The 14693-nt window shown below is 47.9% G+C and overlaps 1 protein-coding gene across 12 annotated transcripts in view; it reads left to right on the top strand.

The window, feature by feature from the left end:
* Positions 1-14693, top strand: part of RALGPS1 (Ral GEF with PH domain and SH3 binding motif 1) — a 295437-nt gene that overhangs the window by 38169 nt on the left and 242575 nt on the right. For 11 of the 12 annotated variants that reach the window (XM_038549311.1, XM_038549317.1, XM_038549316.1 and 8 more), the window contains exon 3: positions 13345-13466. In XM_038549311.1, coding sequence (XP_038405239.1) covers positions 13410-13466 — 57 coding nt within the window. In that variant the 5' untranslated portion in view covers positions 13345-13409. Of the gene's footprint in view, positions 1-385; positions 493-13344; positions 13467-14693 lie in introns of all 12 variants that reach the window. The other variant, XM_038549310.1, reaches the window with a different exon arrangement.

Here is a 14693-nt window from a genome sequence, read left to right as displayed (position 1 = left end):
ATTTAACTTTTTATATTGAAATAATTTTAGACTTACAGAAAAGCTGCACAGTAGTACACAGCATTTACATATATCCTTCCTTCAGCTTGTGTGTGAATAGTTTATATAAGCTTAATCCAGTTATTAAATTAATTTAGGTGAGTTAATACAGGTATGACGCTATGAATTGGACTGTCGACTTTTCAGATGCCACCAATTCTTACCCCCCTCCACCATGTTCTTTTTCTGTTCCTGTCTCAATCCAGGATCCCTCCTTGCATCTAGTTGTGGGGCCTCAGTAGTGTCCTCTAGCCTGGGACAGCTCCCTGTCTTGAGAGTCAGGTCAGGTCCTCACTGAAGGAAATTTATTGTTTGGTTCTTGTGCTTCTGCTTCACATTCCTATAGAGTAAAAGCGTCTCATCCTGAGGGAGTTCACCAAGCCCCTGCATACTGGCGTGGATACCCCTGTGCAAATCAGGCTCTCCTGCCTCCCCAGGGCCGCCCTCCTCTAGGTAAGGTCTGAGCAGCAGCCACCATCTTCCCCCATCCTGGGGCGGGGGGGCAGGCAGGGGAAGCAGTTACCACAGTCCTACCCTTCCCAGCTTTCCTGAGATGTACTCTGCCAGATATCCCTTCTTTCTCTTGCAGTTTTGATATTTTGTTCTCCCTTATTCTGAGCCTCAGAAAGAACATGCTTAGGAGTCACCTCAAGTTCCCAGAAAACCCCAGTCTCCATCTCCCACCTTCTGTGTTCTGCCCAGTAGACTCTGGAAGACTTAGGCATTTGTTGTGCCTTTGTGCACCTGGCTGTCCCTGACTGAGGCCCAGGGCATGCTTGCCATCAGAGCCCCAGGCTGTTCTCACCTCTGTCCTGAGTGGTCCTGTGCTAGCTTTTGCCCCTGGCTGACTTTTTTCTCCCCTTTCCACTGCCTGCCTCTGTATGAGGCCACTGGCTGGGAGGGACATGGAGTACCTTCTCTTATCGTTCAGGCATTTCTCTAGGTTCCTTCCGGAGCAAGATTTGGGATGCAGCCTGTTTCTCTCCAGCTGGGTATGCTCTACATACAGAAGAATTTGCCTTCCTTAGTGTATGTATGTCCTGAGAGTTTTTTGATTATTTATTTATTTAAAAGATTTTTTACTTATTCATGAGAGACACAGAGAGAAGGCAGAGACATAGGCAGAGGGAGAAGCAGGTTCCTTGCAGGGAGCCCGATGTGGGACTCGATCCCGGGACTCCAGGATCATGCCCTGAGCCAAAGGCAGATGCTCAACTGCTGAGCCAACCAGGCGTCCCTTGATTGATGTTTTAGAAGGTTCCCTCTGTGTCAAAAATCAACCCTGAGGAGGCAGGGGTGCGACGGGAGAGTATGAGGAGGGTACTACCCTAGAGCAGAGATTGGGTCGGCTGGACATGGTGGTGATGGTGAGGCCAGGAATGTTCCACAGGGAGGACTGTTTCTGCTATGGCTTCCCAGGGGGACACAGTCTCCCCGTTCGTCAGGTTCTAGGCTATGCTTCCTGCCTTCCCCAGAGCATGTGCTCTTGGTATCTTAAGATGGAGTAAGTGATGATGAGGACTGGGCAGAGTCGGGCCCTGGTTCCCTATCTAGATACCATGATGTCCCATATGCAGAAAGGGGAGAGTCACTATCCAGCTTCTAAGGGTGCTCCCAGGGCTGTTGAGGGGGTCTGGCATGCTCGGGGCAAACCACTCTCATTCTCGCCCTCCCTTTTCCCCCTGTTGCCTGATGCTGCCTTCAAGCCCTCACCCACAGGGATCCCTAGGCCTCTGGTTTCCCTCAAGTCTGCCTCCCCTGCTATGGAGAAATCAGGCCTTGCCTAGTGGCTGCACATGGGGACCTCTCCCCTTTGCCTGTGTTCTGCAGCCTTGTTTTGGAAGGGAGGAGAAGCCTTTGGTTTGAAGAGTAATTGTATGTGTACGCAGGAGGGATGGGGAAGCTCTACTGGCCTTTTCATTGGGGGGGCGGGTGGTATTAAAAAAACTATCCAGCCAACCAAATGATTGGTTTTCTTTCAAGAACCTTTCCTGGTTTTATGAGATGTGCATATTCTTCACTCACATTTCTCTTCCTGCCTCAACTTCAGTGTGATGTCTTATGGTCTTACACTAAGAGAGCCCTGCCTGTGCCTGCTCTGGCCCAGAGTGAGCATGGTGGTGAGGAGTGCTAGCACCACAGGTGTAGCTGTCACTTACCAGCTGCCCCTAGCCCACAGAATCCTAGGGACCCCTTTGACTGTCGGCGAGGTGGGTGCCACCATTGTTCCTGTTTATTTTTATTTTTATTTTTTTTAAACTTATTATGCTGAGGACGTAGTTCTCGAATTTTTCTTTTTTATTTATTTATGATAGAGAGAGAAGGAGAGAGGCAGAGACACAGGCAGAGGGAGAAGCAGGCTCCATGCACCGGGAGCCCGACGTGGGATTTGATCCCGGGTCTCCAGGATCGCGCCCTGGGCCAAAGGCAGGCGCCAAACCGCTGCGCCACCCAGGGATCCCATTGTTCCTGTTTAATAGGCAAGGAAGGTAGAGCTTAGTTAGGTCAGGGGGCTTGCCCAGGGCACAAGTAAGTGCTGGTGAGAATTCAGGTCCTTGCTCTGTAGCTGTCTTGTTCTTAGCTTCTATCAGGCCTTCACCTGCAGCTGTGAACCTGCAGGGAGGAGGGTGCCATTTGGAGGGTGTTGAACTCCAGGCTGCTGTAAGACCTCCCAAATCCACCTGTGCTCTAAGTTCTGTCATGCTAAAGAATGGGTGCTGTAAATATATCTTACTGCATTGTAAGTGGCTGTGGATGTTGCTGTGGTTATTAGACCACAGATCAATTTAAGTGTGTTGGTGACTTATAACAGCTTTTTGTTTCCAGGGGTTTTTTCTTAGTCAACAGATATCAAAAATAGAACTAGTCTTTCTTTTAGTGTTGAAAAGGGTAGTCTCTAAAATACATTTATGTATATATCTGTACATTTCCTTATATTTCTATATGCGTGGATGTGCACATAAATGCTGCCCTATACTGTGTGAACTGTGTGACCATAGGGACAGTAACTAAGGGTTGTAGGGAGAGGAGACTTTCCTTTTTTTATTTTGTGCCTTTTTACTTAGGTTTATAATTTCAGCATGCATCTGTATTACTTTTATGCAAGAAATTCAGGAAGTCCTTGATAATGTTAGGTGCCCCTGGGCTGGATGGACTAAGGTTTCTGAGAATGAGGATGGGGACCTTGTCCACATCTGCCTTCCTGGCTTCAGCACACCATGCATGGGCTGTGGGGGGCACTCAGTCATACCTGCCACCTGAATTTGTGGATTGCTGCCTGTTTGTGGGGGCCTGCCTTAGCTCCATAAATGTAGGTGCTTCCCTTCCCAAGAAGATGCCCTCCTGGTCCTTTTCTCTGGGTTCAATCAGTTTCACAGGTTTTGTCCCTTTTTTTAATGAGATCTTTGGACCTCCATCTCTAAATCCAGCCTTCTTTCTCACACTCTGCTGCTTTCTCTCCTCCACAGGGGTACAGCCATGGTGGCGCTTCCCCAGCTCATTCTCCCTCCCTCAGTTGGAAGGTGGGATGTTGGAGGTTGAACATCTGGTGGGTGGTTTGGAAGGTACGGGGTGGGAATGGGGGAGTGGTGGTGAGTGCTGCAGTGAGGGATGGCATTCAAGTCTGACATGTGCTTACGTGGCTGGACAGGGCTTCTCTTTGAAAGCTAGATGCTGCTGCTTGCCAGGAAAAGAGGTTTGGCCAGTTTGGGGAGGGTCAGGAGGAGGTAGAGATAACAGCCCTGCCAGCCCATACAACAGGGACTTTCTGGAGCTGCTGGCCAGTAGTCCAGCACCAGAGTGCTGGTTACCTTGGGGGAAGCCTTTTGGTAATAGGAAATCTGCATGCTATTGCTGTGTGTGTGTATTTGTGTGTGTGCATACACACATAGACTTAACGCTCCTGAAGTGATGGAGGGGTTGTTCTGCCCACAACCCTCTCTGTTTCTTTCTTATGTGTCTTGTCATAGCTTCTGTTCAAGACACAGGAAGGTGGAGCCAGCCTCCACCATATCTACAGAGAGCAGTCCACTCCACACTGAGGAAGCAGGCTCTGAAACGGGGCTTGGGATCCATTTCCATACTTGTCTGAAACATTTGGAAGAGATCACTCTCTTGTAATTGAACATTCCTGGACGTGTGTATTTTCTTTGAAAAGACCTCCATACACTTAGGAAAAAGTGGTTATTTTGCTTCTCAAAAGTGGTCTGCACCCAGACTGTCTCATGTTATTTTCTTGGTTTCCTGAGCCTGCGATGCTGAAGGAGAATTCTGAAAGTTTGGAAGGAAACCAGCATGGCATATGGGATTTTCCTTCCCTCTTCAGGAGCCCACACACAAGAACAGATTCTGTCATACCGAAACAAGAGATGAAGGATTGTTCTGTGGTCCTGATACAATTGCCACGTTCTTGTGAAGTTACATCATGAGAATTGCTTGCTCTTCAGCAGTGTTTTGGTTTCCAAGGAGGCATTAGTAGTGTGTGTGTGTGTGTGTGTGTGTGTGTGTGTGTGTGTGTGTGTGTGTGTGTGGTGAGAGAGCCAGAGGATAGAAAGATGGGGTTTTGGTGTGATTCCAATTAAAATGGCAAGCTCAGGAGATCCCTGGGTGGCTCAGTGGTTGAGTGCCTGCCTTCAGCTTAGGGCATGATCCTGGAGACCCGGGATCGAGTCCCACATCGGGCTCCCTGCATGGAGCCTGCTTCTCTCTCTGCCTGTGTCTCTGCCTCTCTCTCTCTCTGTCTTTCATGAATAAATAAATAAAATCTTAAAAAAAAAATAAAATGGCAAGCTCAAAAAGCTGGAGCTCTGGCCTTCCTGCCAGACTGGCCCCTGTCCAGCAGGGGCCATGGTCAGTACAGACATATAAAAGTACATCCCTGAGTTAGTGTCATTAATCTCTTTGCACCTCCATTTCCTCATCTGTAAAAAAAAATTTTTTTTAATGCATGGAAATCCCCAGCCAGAATGTGAAACAAAATGTCTAGTAAATTGGTGTTGACAGTGGTGAGCAGATAATGGTGTGTGAGCTCCTTGAGGCCAAGGACTGGTCTGAATTCTCACAGAGCAGGGTTTAGGAGGTTTCACCAAGTTTGCTGAACAGATGAGGGAGTGACGAGGAGACTGGACTCTGTGGCTGTGGCTGTAATGTCTGGGCTATCCATGAAAACAGACTCTCTGGGGATCCCTGCCTAGCTTATTGGCCACCGTGTGTTAGGATGGACACAGGCTGGGGTCTGGTGAGGAGGAGAGCATGCTCCCTTGTACTCCTGGCACACTGGCACATCAGGAGTCCTTTCACACCCCGGGCTTCCATACTTGCACAGGGTACCCTCATCAGCCCTTTCCTTGAAATGTTCCCACTAGTCGTTTGAAAGCCATCACTCTTCTCAGTGATGTCTTCTTTGGCCCCCCCGGGAAAACCTGTGATCTCTTAGAACACATGTCCCTTGAATATCTACTTACTGGGTGTTCTCCCCACTATACTGCAGGACCCTGGAGGGCAGGGCTGTGTCATTTTTTACTCTGGATGCCCAGAACTGGTCCGCCAGGGGGCTCATTGGGTGGGTGGGTGGTATGTGAATGAACGAACAGCTGTGGGTGGGTGCATGAGTGAATAAATGAACAGCAGAACAACATGTGGCTGTTACCCCCTCATGATAGCCCCAAGTTTAGATGTCCTCCTTGGTTCCTCTTTCTTCTTCTCCCCTCACATGTGATCCATCACCAGGTCTTGTCTGTTTCCCTCCAGAGCCCCTCCCAGATCATCCCCCAGCAGTCCATGCCATTTCCTCTCTTACCCCTGCTGCCTCTGAGGCTCCGACTTTGTCTTTCTCCATCCAGTTCTATGCCCAGTAGCCAAAGTGACCTCAAAAACAGTAAGATCAGATCCTGTCATTCCCCTGCTCAAAACCTTTAGGACACCAGAGGGTTCCCACTGCACTCCAGATGAAACCCATACACCCACCATAGCATGTGAGGCCCTTCATGTGCTGGCCCCAGCCTATTCTGTCCACTGCCTTCTGCCCACTCGGGTCCATCTGCCTCCATCACAAGCATGCTAAGTTCATGTGTGTCTCAGGGTCTTTGCACTTGCTGTGTTCTCTGCAAAGAACACACAGTGGTTTTTATGGCCTCACTCCTTTTTTTGGGGGGCGGGGGCTTACTCCTTCCTAAGGTTTCAGTCCAAATTTCACATCCTCAGAGCATCCTTCCTTGACCACTTGGCAAATACCATCCTCCATCCTATTTTAGTTTTTTGAGATATTTCTCACCATCTGAAGTTATCTTTTTTGTATCCATGTATGTATTTTCTGACTTCTGCACTGGAATGTAAGTTCTGTGGGAGCAGAGCCTGCTCTCTTGATGTCTCCAATGCCTGAAACAGGGGTTCTGGACCACGCATCACTGAATTTTAGTGGGAAAAAGATGACATATTTATTTTCACCAACTTCTAACTGAAATTTAGCATTTCTCTCAGTTACTAATATAGACACCGAATCACAGTAATAATAATAGTACTTGGGACTTTGTCACCAATAAAAATCACAGATGTTGGGGATCCCTGGGTGATTCAGCGGTTTAGTGTCTGCCTGCTTTTGGCCCAGGGAGTGATCTTGGAGTCCCGGGATTGAGTCCCACATCAGGCTCCCTGCATGGAGCCTGCTTCTTCCTCTGTCTGTGTCTCTGCCTCTCTCTCTCTCTGTGTCTCTCATGAATAAATAAATAAAATCTTAAAAAAAAATCAGGTGTTTTCATATGACATAACAATCATTAGCCTCTTAGAATATCTATGCTCATAACTACTTTCAAATTATGGTAGTTATTAAACCCGCCAACAGATTTTGTTATTTAATGCAATAATAAAAAATATATGTACATGTATCCCCCTACATGAAGAAATATACATTATTATGTTATAAAGTATTTTATACAGTTATTAACTGTATTTTAATATAATTGGTTTCCTGGGTAATCCTGTGTAATTTTATTTTATGCATGTAGAAACTTTTCTGTGAGGAGGGACCCAGAGGTTTCACTAGGCTGCCAAAAGGGTCCAAGCCACAAAAATGGTTAGGAACTCCTCGCTAGAACGATGCCCACATGAAGTAGGAGCTCCATGAGTGAGTGAATGGTGCATATCTTTCTCCATTCAGATGAGCCCTTTGTGTTTTCAGGGTCAGGTTCCTGGTGGCGTGGCATGAACTTGGTGTTTAAGAAGTAGCCCTGGCCCAGGTCTTTTGGAAAGCCACTCTAACTACCGGCCACTGAAAAAGAGGCATCTACCACAGAGTTGGGGGTGGGAGCCAGGTCACTGCCCTCCTTTTCTTTCAGACACAGGCTTTGCCTTTAGCTTCTCCATGCATCTGCCCCTTTTACACTCTGGCCGACTATCCCTGTACCAGGCAGGATCTGGCCACCCCCTAGAAGCAAGGGCACAGTGCCTCTGTTGGTTGACCAGCAGAGACCAGTGTCTCAGGGTCCGGAGTTCCTAGGAGAATCAGGTGGCCACTCTGGTCCAGTCATCAGGCGCAGTTGTCATCATCAGGGGCCTTCCCGTGGGGTGTGGAAGCAGTTCTCAGCAGGTTGCCTGGGCCAGGCTGACTCTGTTGGTGGGAGTCTAGTTTCTAATGAGGAATTGGGGCCTGGCCAGGCCTCAGGGACAGAAGGTAGATGGGTGGGGGTTTCTCTGGGCCCTGGAAAGGATATTCTGTTCTGCTTAGTTCTGTCATTTCGTAGCATGTGAAATATCACTTATTGGAGAGTTGCTGCTCATAACTTAGGCTATTTTTGTCCATGGGGAGACACGTAGGAGTTGGATCTCAAACAAGTGTTCTGTCTTTCTTTCCAGCCCAGGCTGCTTATAGGAAGCATAGGGGTAACACACTGCTGCTGATGTGCTTTGTCTCTAGGTGGGCCGGAGGGATGTGGGGTGGACAGATCAGGCCTCTTGGTGGAGGAGCTCTGCACTCAGACACCTGGACTCAGCCTGTGTTCCCCAGACACCTGGGGACCACAGCTGGGAACCCCTTTCCTGCAGTGGAAGCCTGTGGTTTCATAGCACAGTGCCGTGATTTCTTCAATTTTTTGTTTCTTTATTTTAGGAAAAAAGAATAGGTAGACTAGAACTGTAGGATTAGATTAATACTCACAGTAACTAATAACTTTGAGTGCTTGGTCTGTGGCTGGCCGGGTTGAAGTGTTTTATATGCGTTTTCTCGCTGGGTCCTCGTGGGCTTTGAAGGAGGCCCAGGCGCTGGTGTTGATGGACCAGGGTTTGAACTCCCCAGTCCCACCACTCAATGAGCAGTAACATCAGCCCTTGGTGCCGTGATTTCCAGGAGTAGAAGAGTCTCTCAGAGCCAACAACAGTCTCTTAGATGCAGTCTCTCTCCTGCATGGGGTTGTTGTGAAGTTGAAATGAGCTAGAAATGTAGTGCCTGGCTCAGATTCATGCAGTTGCCATTCCCTGGATGTGCTGGTGTGTCGACAGGGGCACGAAAGTGGAGACGATGCTGGAGAAATGGTCAGAGCTGGTGGCATCAGCCACCAGACAGGATGCACGGACTGAGCAAATGACCCACCATGGAGGAGGGAGGAGGAGCGAGTATGGAGGAGAGTATGAGGATAAAACATGGCACCTGTGTGACTTGAGAATTTATGGTGTCAGGCAGGCAGGGAGCACTAAGGCCTCTGGTTGGGGCCAGGCAGAGCAGATTGGGCTCCATGTTGGACTCCCCTTGGTGAAGACCTGCAGAGTGCCAAGCATATCCTGAAAGGAGTAAAGCCCACCTCAGCCTGGAACAGGAGCAAGCTGGATCCACAAGGAACATCAGCTGGCTGTCTCACATGGACAGAATCCATGGTGATTCTGTCAGGCTTGGGTTGAGTCACTTCAGTCCGGCTTGAGCTGATCTGAACATGGTCCATCCAACAAGCTGGTCACTTCTGGCATAGAGAGCCTGGCTGGGTTGACCCCAACTCCCAGTCCACATGAGCTTGTTTGTCTGGTCTGAGACAGACCTGCAGCTTGAGCCAGTCTCATGCTGCTGGTTTGAGCTCTTGAGCGGGCCTTACTTTCAGCCATTTCTGGATTCCTGATTTTGAAGTCCCCATGTTACTTACAGGGTGTCTGTTGAAGGGTCCCATCTATCTGACTCCTGGGAGGCCTTCCCTTTGCCCCAGAGGCTCTTTCCCCTCCTCTCAGTCCTGTCTCTTCTGCACTGGAAATTCCTCAAAGTTTTTTGCTTATTAATAACCTTTCTCTCTTGTCATGTGCTAATGTAGTTTGTTTTTGCCATTTTGCTACTTCTTGGATTATTTCAAAGGGATGTAGAGGGGGGCAGTTAAACATGTGAGTTCAGGTTGCCATCATGAAACAGAGTTTGTGATTGCTGCTTTTGTTGTAGTGTAGTTCACATAACGTAAAATTCACCCATTCCCAGTGTACGATTCTGTGATGTTTAGTGAATTTACAGAGCTGGGTGACTGTCATGATGATCCAGTTTTAGAACATTTCCATCACTTCAGAAAAATCCCTTGTGCCTCTTTGCACACAGTCTTGTCTGCACCTTGTGCTTCTTTGCACACAGTCCTGCCTCCACCCCCAGCCAATCGCTGATGGGCTCCTATCTCTGAATTTGCCTTTTTTGGACATTTCATAAAAATGGGATCTTACAGTACAGTCTTTTTGGTCTGGCCTCTTTCACTTAGCATAGTTTTTTTGAGGCTTATTCATGTTACAGTTTGTATCAGTATTTCATTTCTTTATTGCTGAGTAGTATTCCACTGTATAGATATATCATTGTTGATCCATTCATGAGTTTAGATTGTTTCCAGCTTTTGGCTCTGATGAATTCACATATGTGTCTTTCATTTATTTTAAGGTAGCTACCTAGGAGTAGAATGGCTGATCATTTGGTAGATGAATGTTTAATTTTTCAAACAAACTATCAGGGATGCCTGGGCGGCTCAGTGGTTGAGTGTCTGCCTTTGGCTCAGGTCATGATCCTGGGGTCCTGGGATCGAGTCCCACATCGGGCTCCCTGCAGGGAGCCTGCTTCTCCCTCTAACTATGTCTCTGCCTCTCCCTCTCTCTTTCATGAATAAATAAATTAAAAAAAAACTATCTAAAAAAAACCTATCAAACCACTTACCAAAGGAGAATGCCTCCCTACCAGCAATGTATAAGGGTTCCATTCATCTGTGTCCTTGCCAACACTTGGTGCTTTTTCTATATAGCCATCCTCACAGGTGTGAGGTGGTAAGCTCACTGTGGGTTTAATTTGCCTTTCCCCGAGGCATTTCTCTTCACCATCCCTAGGCCTTCTTTTGCTAAAGGTCTCTTCCTCTCTTTTGTGTGGCTATCTTGCACACCTGCCCCAGCACGGGCTCAGGGTCTTGGGGGAACCACAGGCCTGGCTCCTCCGAGGACAGAAGTGATTAACCGGTGGATGTTCCCAGCCTGTCCCCTTTCCCTGCTCCTGAGAGTTTGGCCTCTGAGGAAAAACTTAATCAAGCTATGCTTCCCCTTCTCTTCTTTCTTGTTTTATATGAAAATAATGGAGCATTCAGGAAAGTTGAGAGACTAGTGCACTGCACTCCTCCTGTCAGTGGATGTCACTTGTCAGTGTTTTGCCACAGTTGCTTTATCTCCACTTCAGTGTAGTTTGTGGATTGATTTGAAACCAAGTCGCAGACTCACTTTAGCACTGAATTCTGCCCTTCCGTCACCCAGATAGACTTTCTCCTTAGTCTCCCTACTGTTGCTCTCATGCCCCAGAAGATGAATTGTAATTCCATATCATCCAAAATGTCCATATCCAGCCATCCCTGGTTGACCACCAAATGTCAAGAAAAGTCAGAAATCCAGGATTCTATGTGAAACCTTTTAATTAAATTTTTTTTTTAAGATTTATTTATTCATGGTTCTTCTCAGTGTCTGGGAGAGGGAAGATGGGAGGGTGGAGGCTCATAGGCTGCTGCTGAGGAGGACATGGCTGACGAGGGAGCCAGCAGAGAGGTTGTGAGAGAATGGCCCTGTGGCTCTGGAGCTGTGTGAGGCAGAGCCTGCAGCACTCTGACCTTCCTTCTTGGTGCTTGACTCTGTCCTGTCTGGCACGCTGCTCTGCCATGGGCCCTGTGGCTGGGCTCCAGCAGGTCACAGGCTGGGCAGAGATATTCTCTGTCTACCTCCAGACCATCTTCCCCCCATGAGCTTCCGACGAGACCTTGCCCTCCGGGGTGGATTTTCTCTCAGGCACCGCGGGTTTGGCCTACATCCCAGATGAAGTTCTTCATGTTCTTCCACAAATCTGCTGTACCACCTCTGTTCCTTTTCTTAAGGAGGGATACACCGTCCTTCTGGCACTGCAGGCCAGACACTATTCATATCTCAGCTCATTCTTCCCTGTCCCCATCAGTCTCTGCCCCTGGTGCTCCCCATCTGCCTCCTTCTCTCTGACTTCACTGTGACAGCCTTACTTAGTGCAGATTATCTTCAGCTTTGGCCTGGATCATCGAAGTTGGCTTCCAGTTGGTACCTCCACCTTCCTCTCTCCTTCCCATTATATCCTCCCTACTTTCCTGGTCACTTTCCTGCTAAAAAGCAGGTGGCGGGGATCCCTGGGTGGCGCAGTGGTTTAGCGCCTGCCTTTGGCCCAGGGCGCGATCCTGGAGACCCGGGATCGAATCCCACGTCAGGCTCCCGGTGCATGGAGCCTGCTTCTCCCTCTGCCTGTGTCTCTGCCTCTCTCTCTCTCTCTCTGTGACTATCATAAATAAATAAAAATTAAAAAAATCTTTAAAAAAAAAAAAAAAAAAGGGATCCCTGGGTGGCGCAGTGGTTTAGCGCCTGCCTTTGGCCCAGGGCGCGATCCTGGAGACCCGGGATCGAATCCCACGTCAGGCTCCCGGTGCATGGAGCCTGCTTCTCCCTCTGCCTGTGTCTCTCTCTCTCTCTCTGTGACTATCATAAATAAATAAAAATTTAAAAAATCTTTAAAAAAAAAATAAAAAGCAGGTGGCGGCTACAGTTCTGTGCTGTTCAGTGATGTGATAAATGCTCTACTAGAGGTATGTACACATCGTCACTAGAGCACTGAGTTCTGGTCCAAGTGGTTCAGGCATAATACTCAGAAGAAATGATGTTTGAGGAGGTCCTTGAATGATGGTGGGATCAGGGGACAGCATGAGTGAAGACGCCAAAGCACGAGTTACTTGACCTCTCTGTACCTCAAATTCCTCATATGTAACATGGGTGTGATAGGACCTGCCTAAGGCTGTTGTGAGTGTTAGTTGAGTCAATATACATAAAGTGCATGGCACATGGTGAGCACTCTGCAAATATTAGTTATTATCTCCTTATTACTGATGAAGTGGTCAAGTGTACAGGGAAACATGGTAGAATCAGTTTGTCATCTTTACCTGCTTTCATTTAAAACAAAGGTCACAAACTCTAGTACCTGAGAGGGCCAGGCATGTACCCAAACAATTGCACAGGCCAGGTAGGGTCCAAAAGCCTCTTGCTCCAGTAAAAGGGGCAGTTGCTGTTCTGCCCAGCTGATGGTCATCATGTGGGAATGTGGGCCTTGTGCTGTCAGGTATTTCCATTTTCAAGAAAAGTCAGAAATCCAGAATTCCATGTGAAACATTCTAATTCTCTCTCTCTCTCTCTTTTTTTTTTAAGATTTCATTTATTTATTCATGAGAGAGATGCAGAAAGAGGCAGAGACATAGGCAGAGGGAGAAGCAGGGTCCCAGCAGGGAGCCTTATGGGGGACTTGACCCCAGGAGCCCAGGATCACGACCTGAGCCGAAGGCAGACGCTCAACCAGTGAGCCACCCAGGCATCCCCAAAACCTTCTAATTTTTTTTTTTAAGATTTTATTTATTCATGTGAGAGAGAGAGAGAGAGAGAGAGAGAGGCAGAGACACAGGCAGAGGGAGAAGCAGGCTCCATGCAGGAAGCCCGATGTGGGACTCGATCTTAGAACCCCAGGATCACGCCCTGAGCCAAAGGCAGACGCTCAACCTCTGAGCCACCCAGGTGCCCCCAAACCTTCTAATTCTTAAATGTTGTTGATAAATTTTAAAAATATGAAAATCTGCACAAGCCAAAGAAACTACATCTGTGGGCCATATTTAGCCTGAAGGCCACTGGCTTATAACCTTCTTTTAAAGGTCTCCTTTGGGGTCTTCTGCTCAAATCCTAGCACAACATCCACCCCCCTCCCCACTCCTTACCTCCCACCAGGCTGGGATTAAGTTGGTTTTGAAGCTGGTTTTCATGAGCCCCTTTGCCTTTCAGGACTTCTCCAGACAGGTTATGTCACCGACAGAGGCTGCCCTGAAGCTCCCTGCGGCCTGGAGACTATGTACAAGAGGAATGGTCTGATGGCTAGTGTGTTGGTCACCTCTGCCACTCCACAGGTATAGGGGCTATGAGAATTGGGACAGCGGGTGGGGGTAGGGGGGCTCCTTTCAGCGGATCCAGGCCCCAGCTAAGTTGTGAACAGCAAGGCAGCAAGGCTCCATGAATACACCATTCTTAGCACTCCTGAGGCCCTTGGCCACACCAGGCGTGAGATTTGGGAGGCAGTCAGCCCCGAGGATCAGTACATTTTCTACAGTCATTCGCTTCAAAGAAAAGCAAACACCTGCCCAGTCCAGTTGTAGCAAGTGCCACATTCCATTTTGGTGGCAAGATGGGATCAGTCCTTTCCCAAGAAAAGCTGCTGCTGCTGATTGTAAATATGTCACACATTCCAGAATGAAGTCAGGCAGAAGTGATTCCAGCTGGCTCTGTGTTCTTATTTACCTTGCTTTGTAGGAGATGGCTGTAAGGACTGGTGGTCCGAGAGTAGCCTGGGAGAGTAGGGCCCCTGCCCTGCGGGCGTGGGGGTGTGGGGGTGTGTTTTCCAAGTGAAGTGATGGAACAGAGTCACGTGAAAGGAGTGGGTGTCATCAGGCCCAGGAGCACCACCTTGCCAAATGTGTAATGCCTGGCTCCCATGACAAACTGTCAAGGGAGTGCTCAGTCTTCTGAGCTTACAGGTCCCTCACAGTTGAGCTGGGCTTTTCAAATGATCCTGTGTGATTGGCTAGAAATTCACAGGAACCTATTCATATCTTATAAACCCTTAACAAATTCCTTCTTTTGATCTCTGCTTCTGAAAACAGACTTGTGAGTACCTTTTAAAAGCCCCTGATGGTGCCAGTATAGGTTTAAATGAAATCACTGAATCGTCATCACCACCACCACTAATATTTTTGGGGCAACCCTGTGTTAAGTAAAGCCTCTTGTATGAGTGTGTGTCTGGGCAGATGCAGTGGGGTGTTACAGGAAAGATATAAAACCTAAAATCCCAGGAATGGGCTGTTTGGTAACTGGAGGAATCAGGCTTCTCTTCTCATTTACAATTTACACTCCACCTAGAGTAAAACTTCTGTCTTTTCTGATTTCTCTGTGTGTATGTGCATATATATAAACACACACATATATGTATATACTGAGTATGTGTGAATACGTATGTGTATCTGGAGCACGGTAAGTACTCAAATAGTTGTTGAATGAAAGAACACATGTTTAATTGAAGTACTCAGTAAATTTTGGAGATTGAATGGCACCACACACACATCCACCCCCATAATTCAGTG

Source organism: Canis lupus, chromosome 9, assembly GCF_011100685.1.
Source record: "Canis lupus familiaris isolate Mischka breed German Shepherd chromosome 9, alternate assembly UU_Cfam_GSD_1.0, whole genome shotgun sequence".
Classification (NCBI taxonomy): Eukaryota; Metazoa; Chordata; class Mammalia; order Carnivora; family Canidae; genus Canis; species Canis lupus.
Note: the sequence above shows the minus strand (reverse complement) of the source record. Positions and strands in the feature narration are given on the sequence as shown.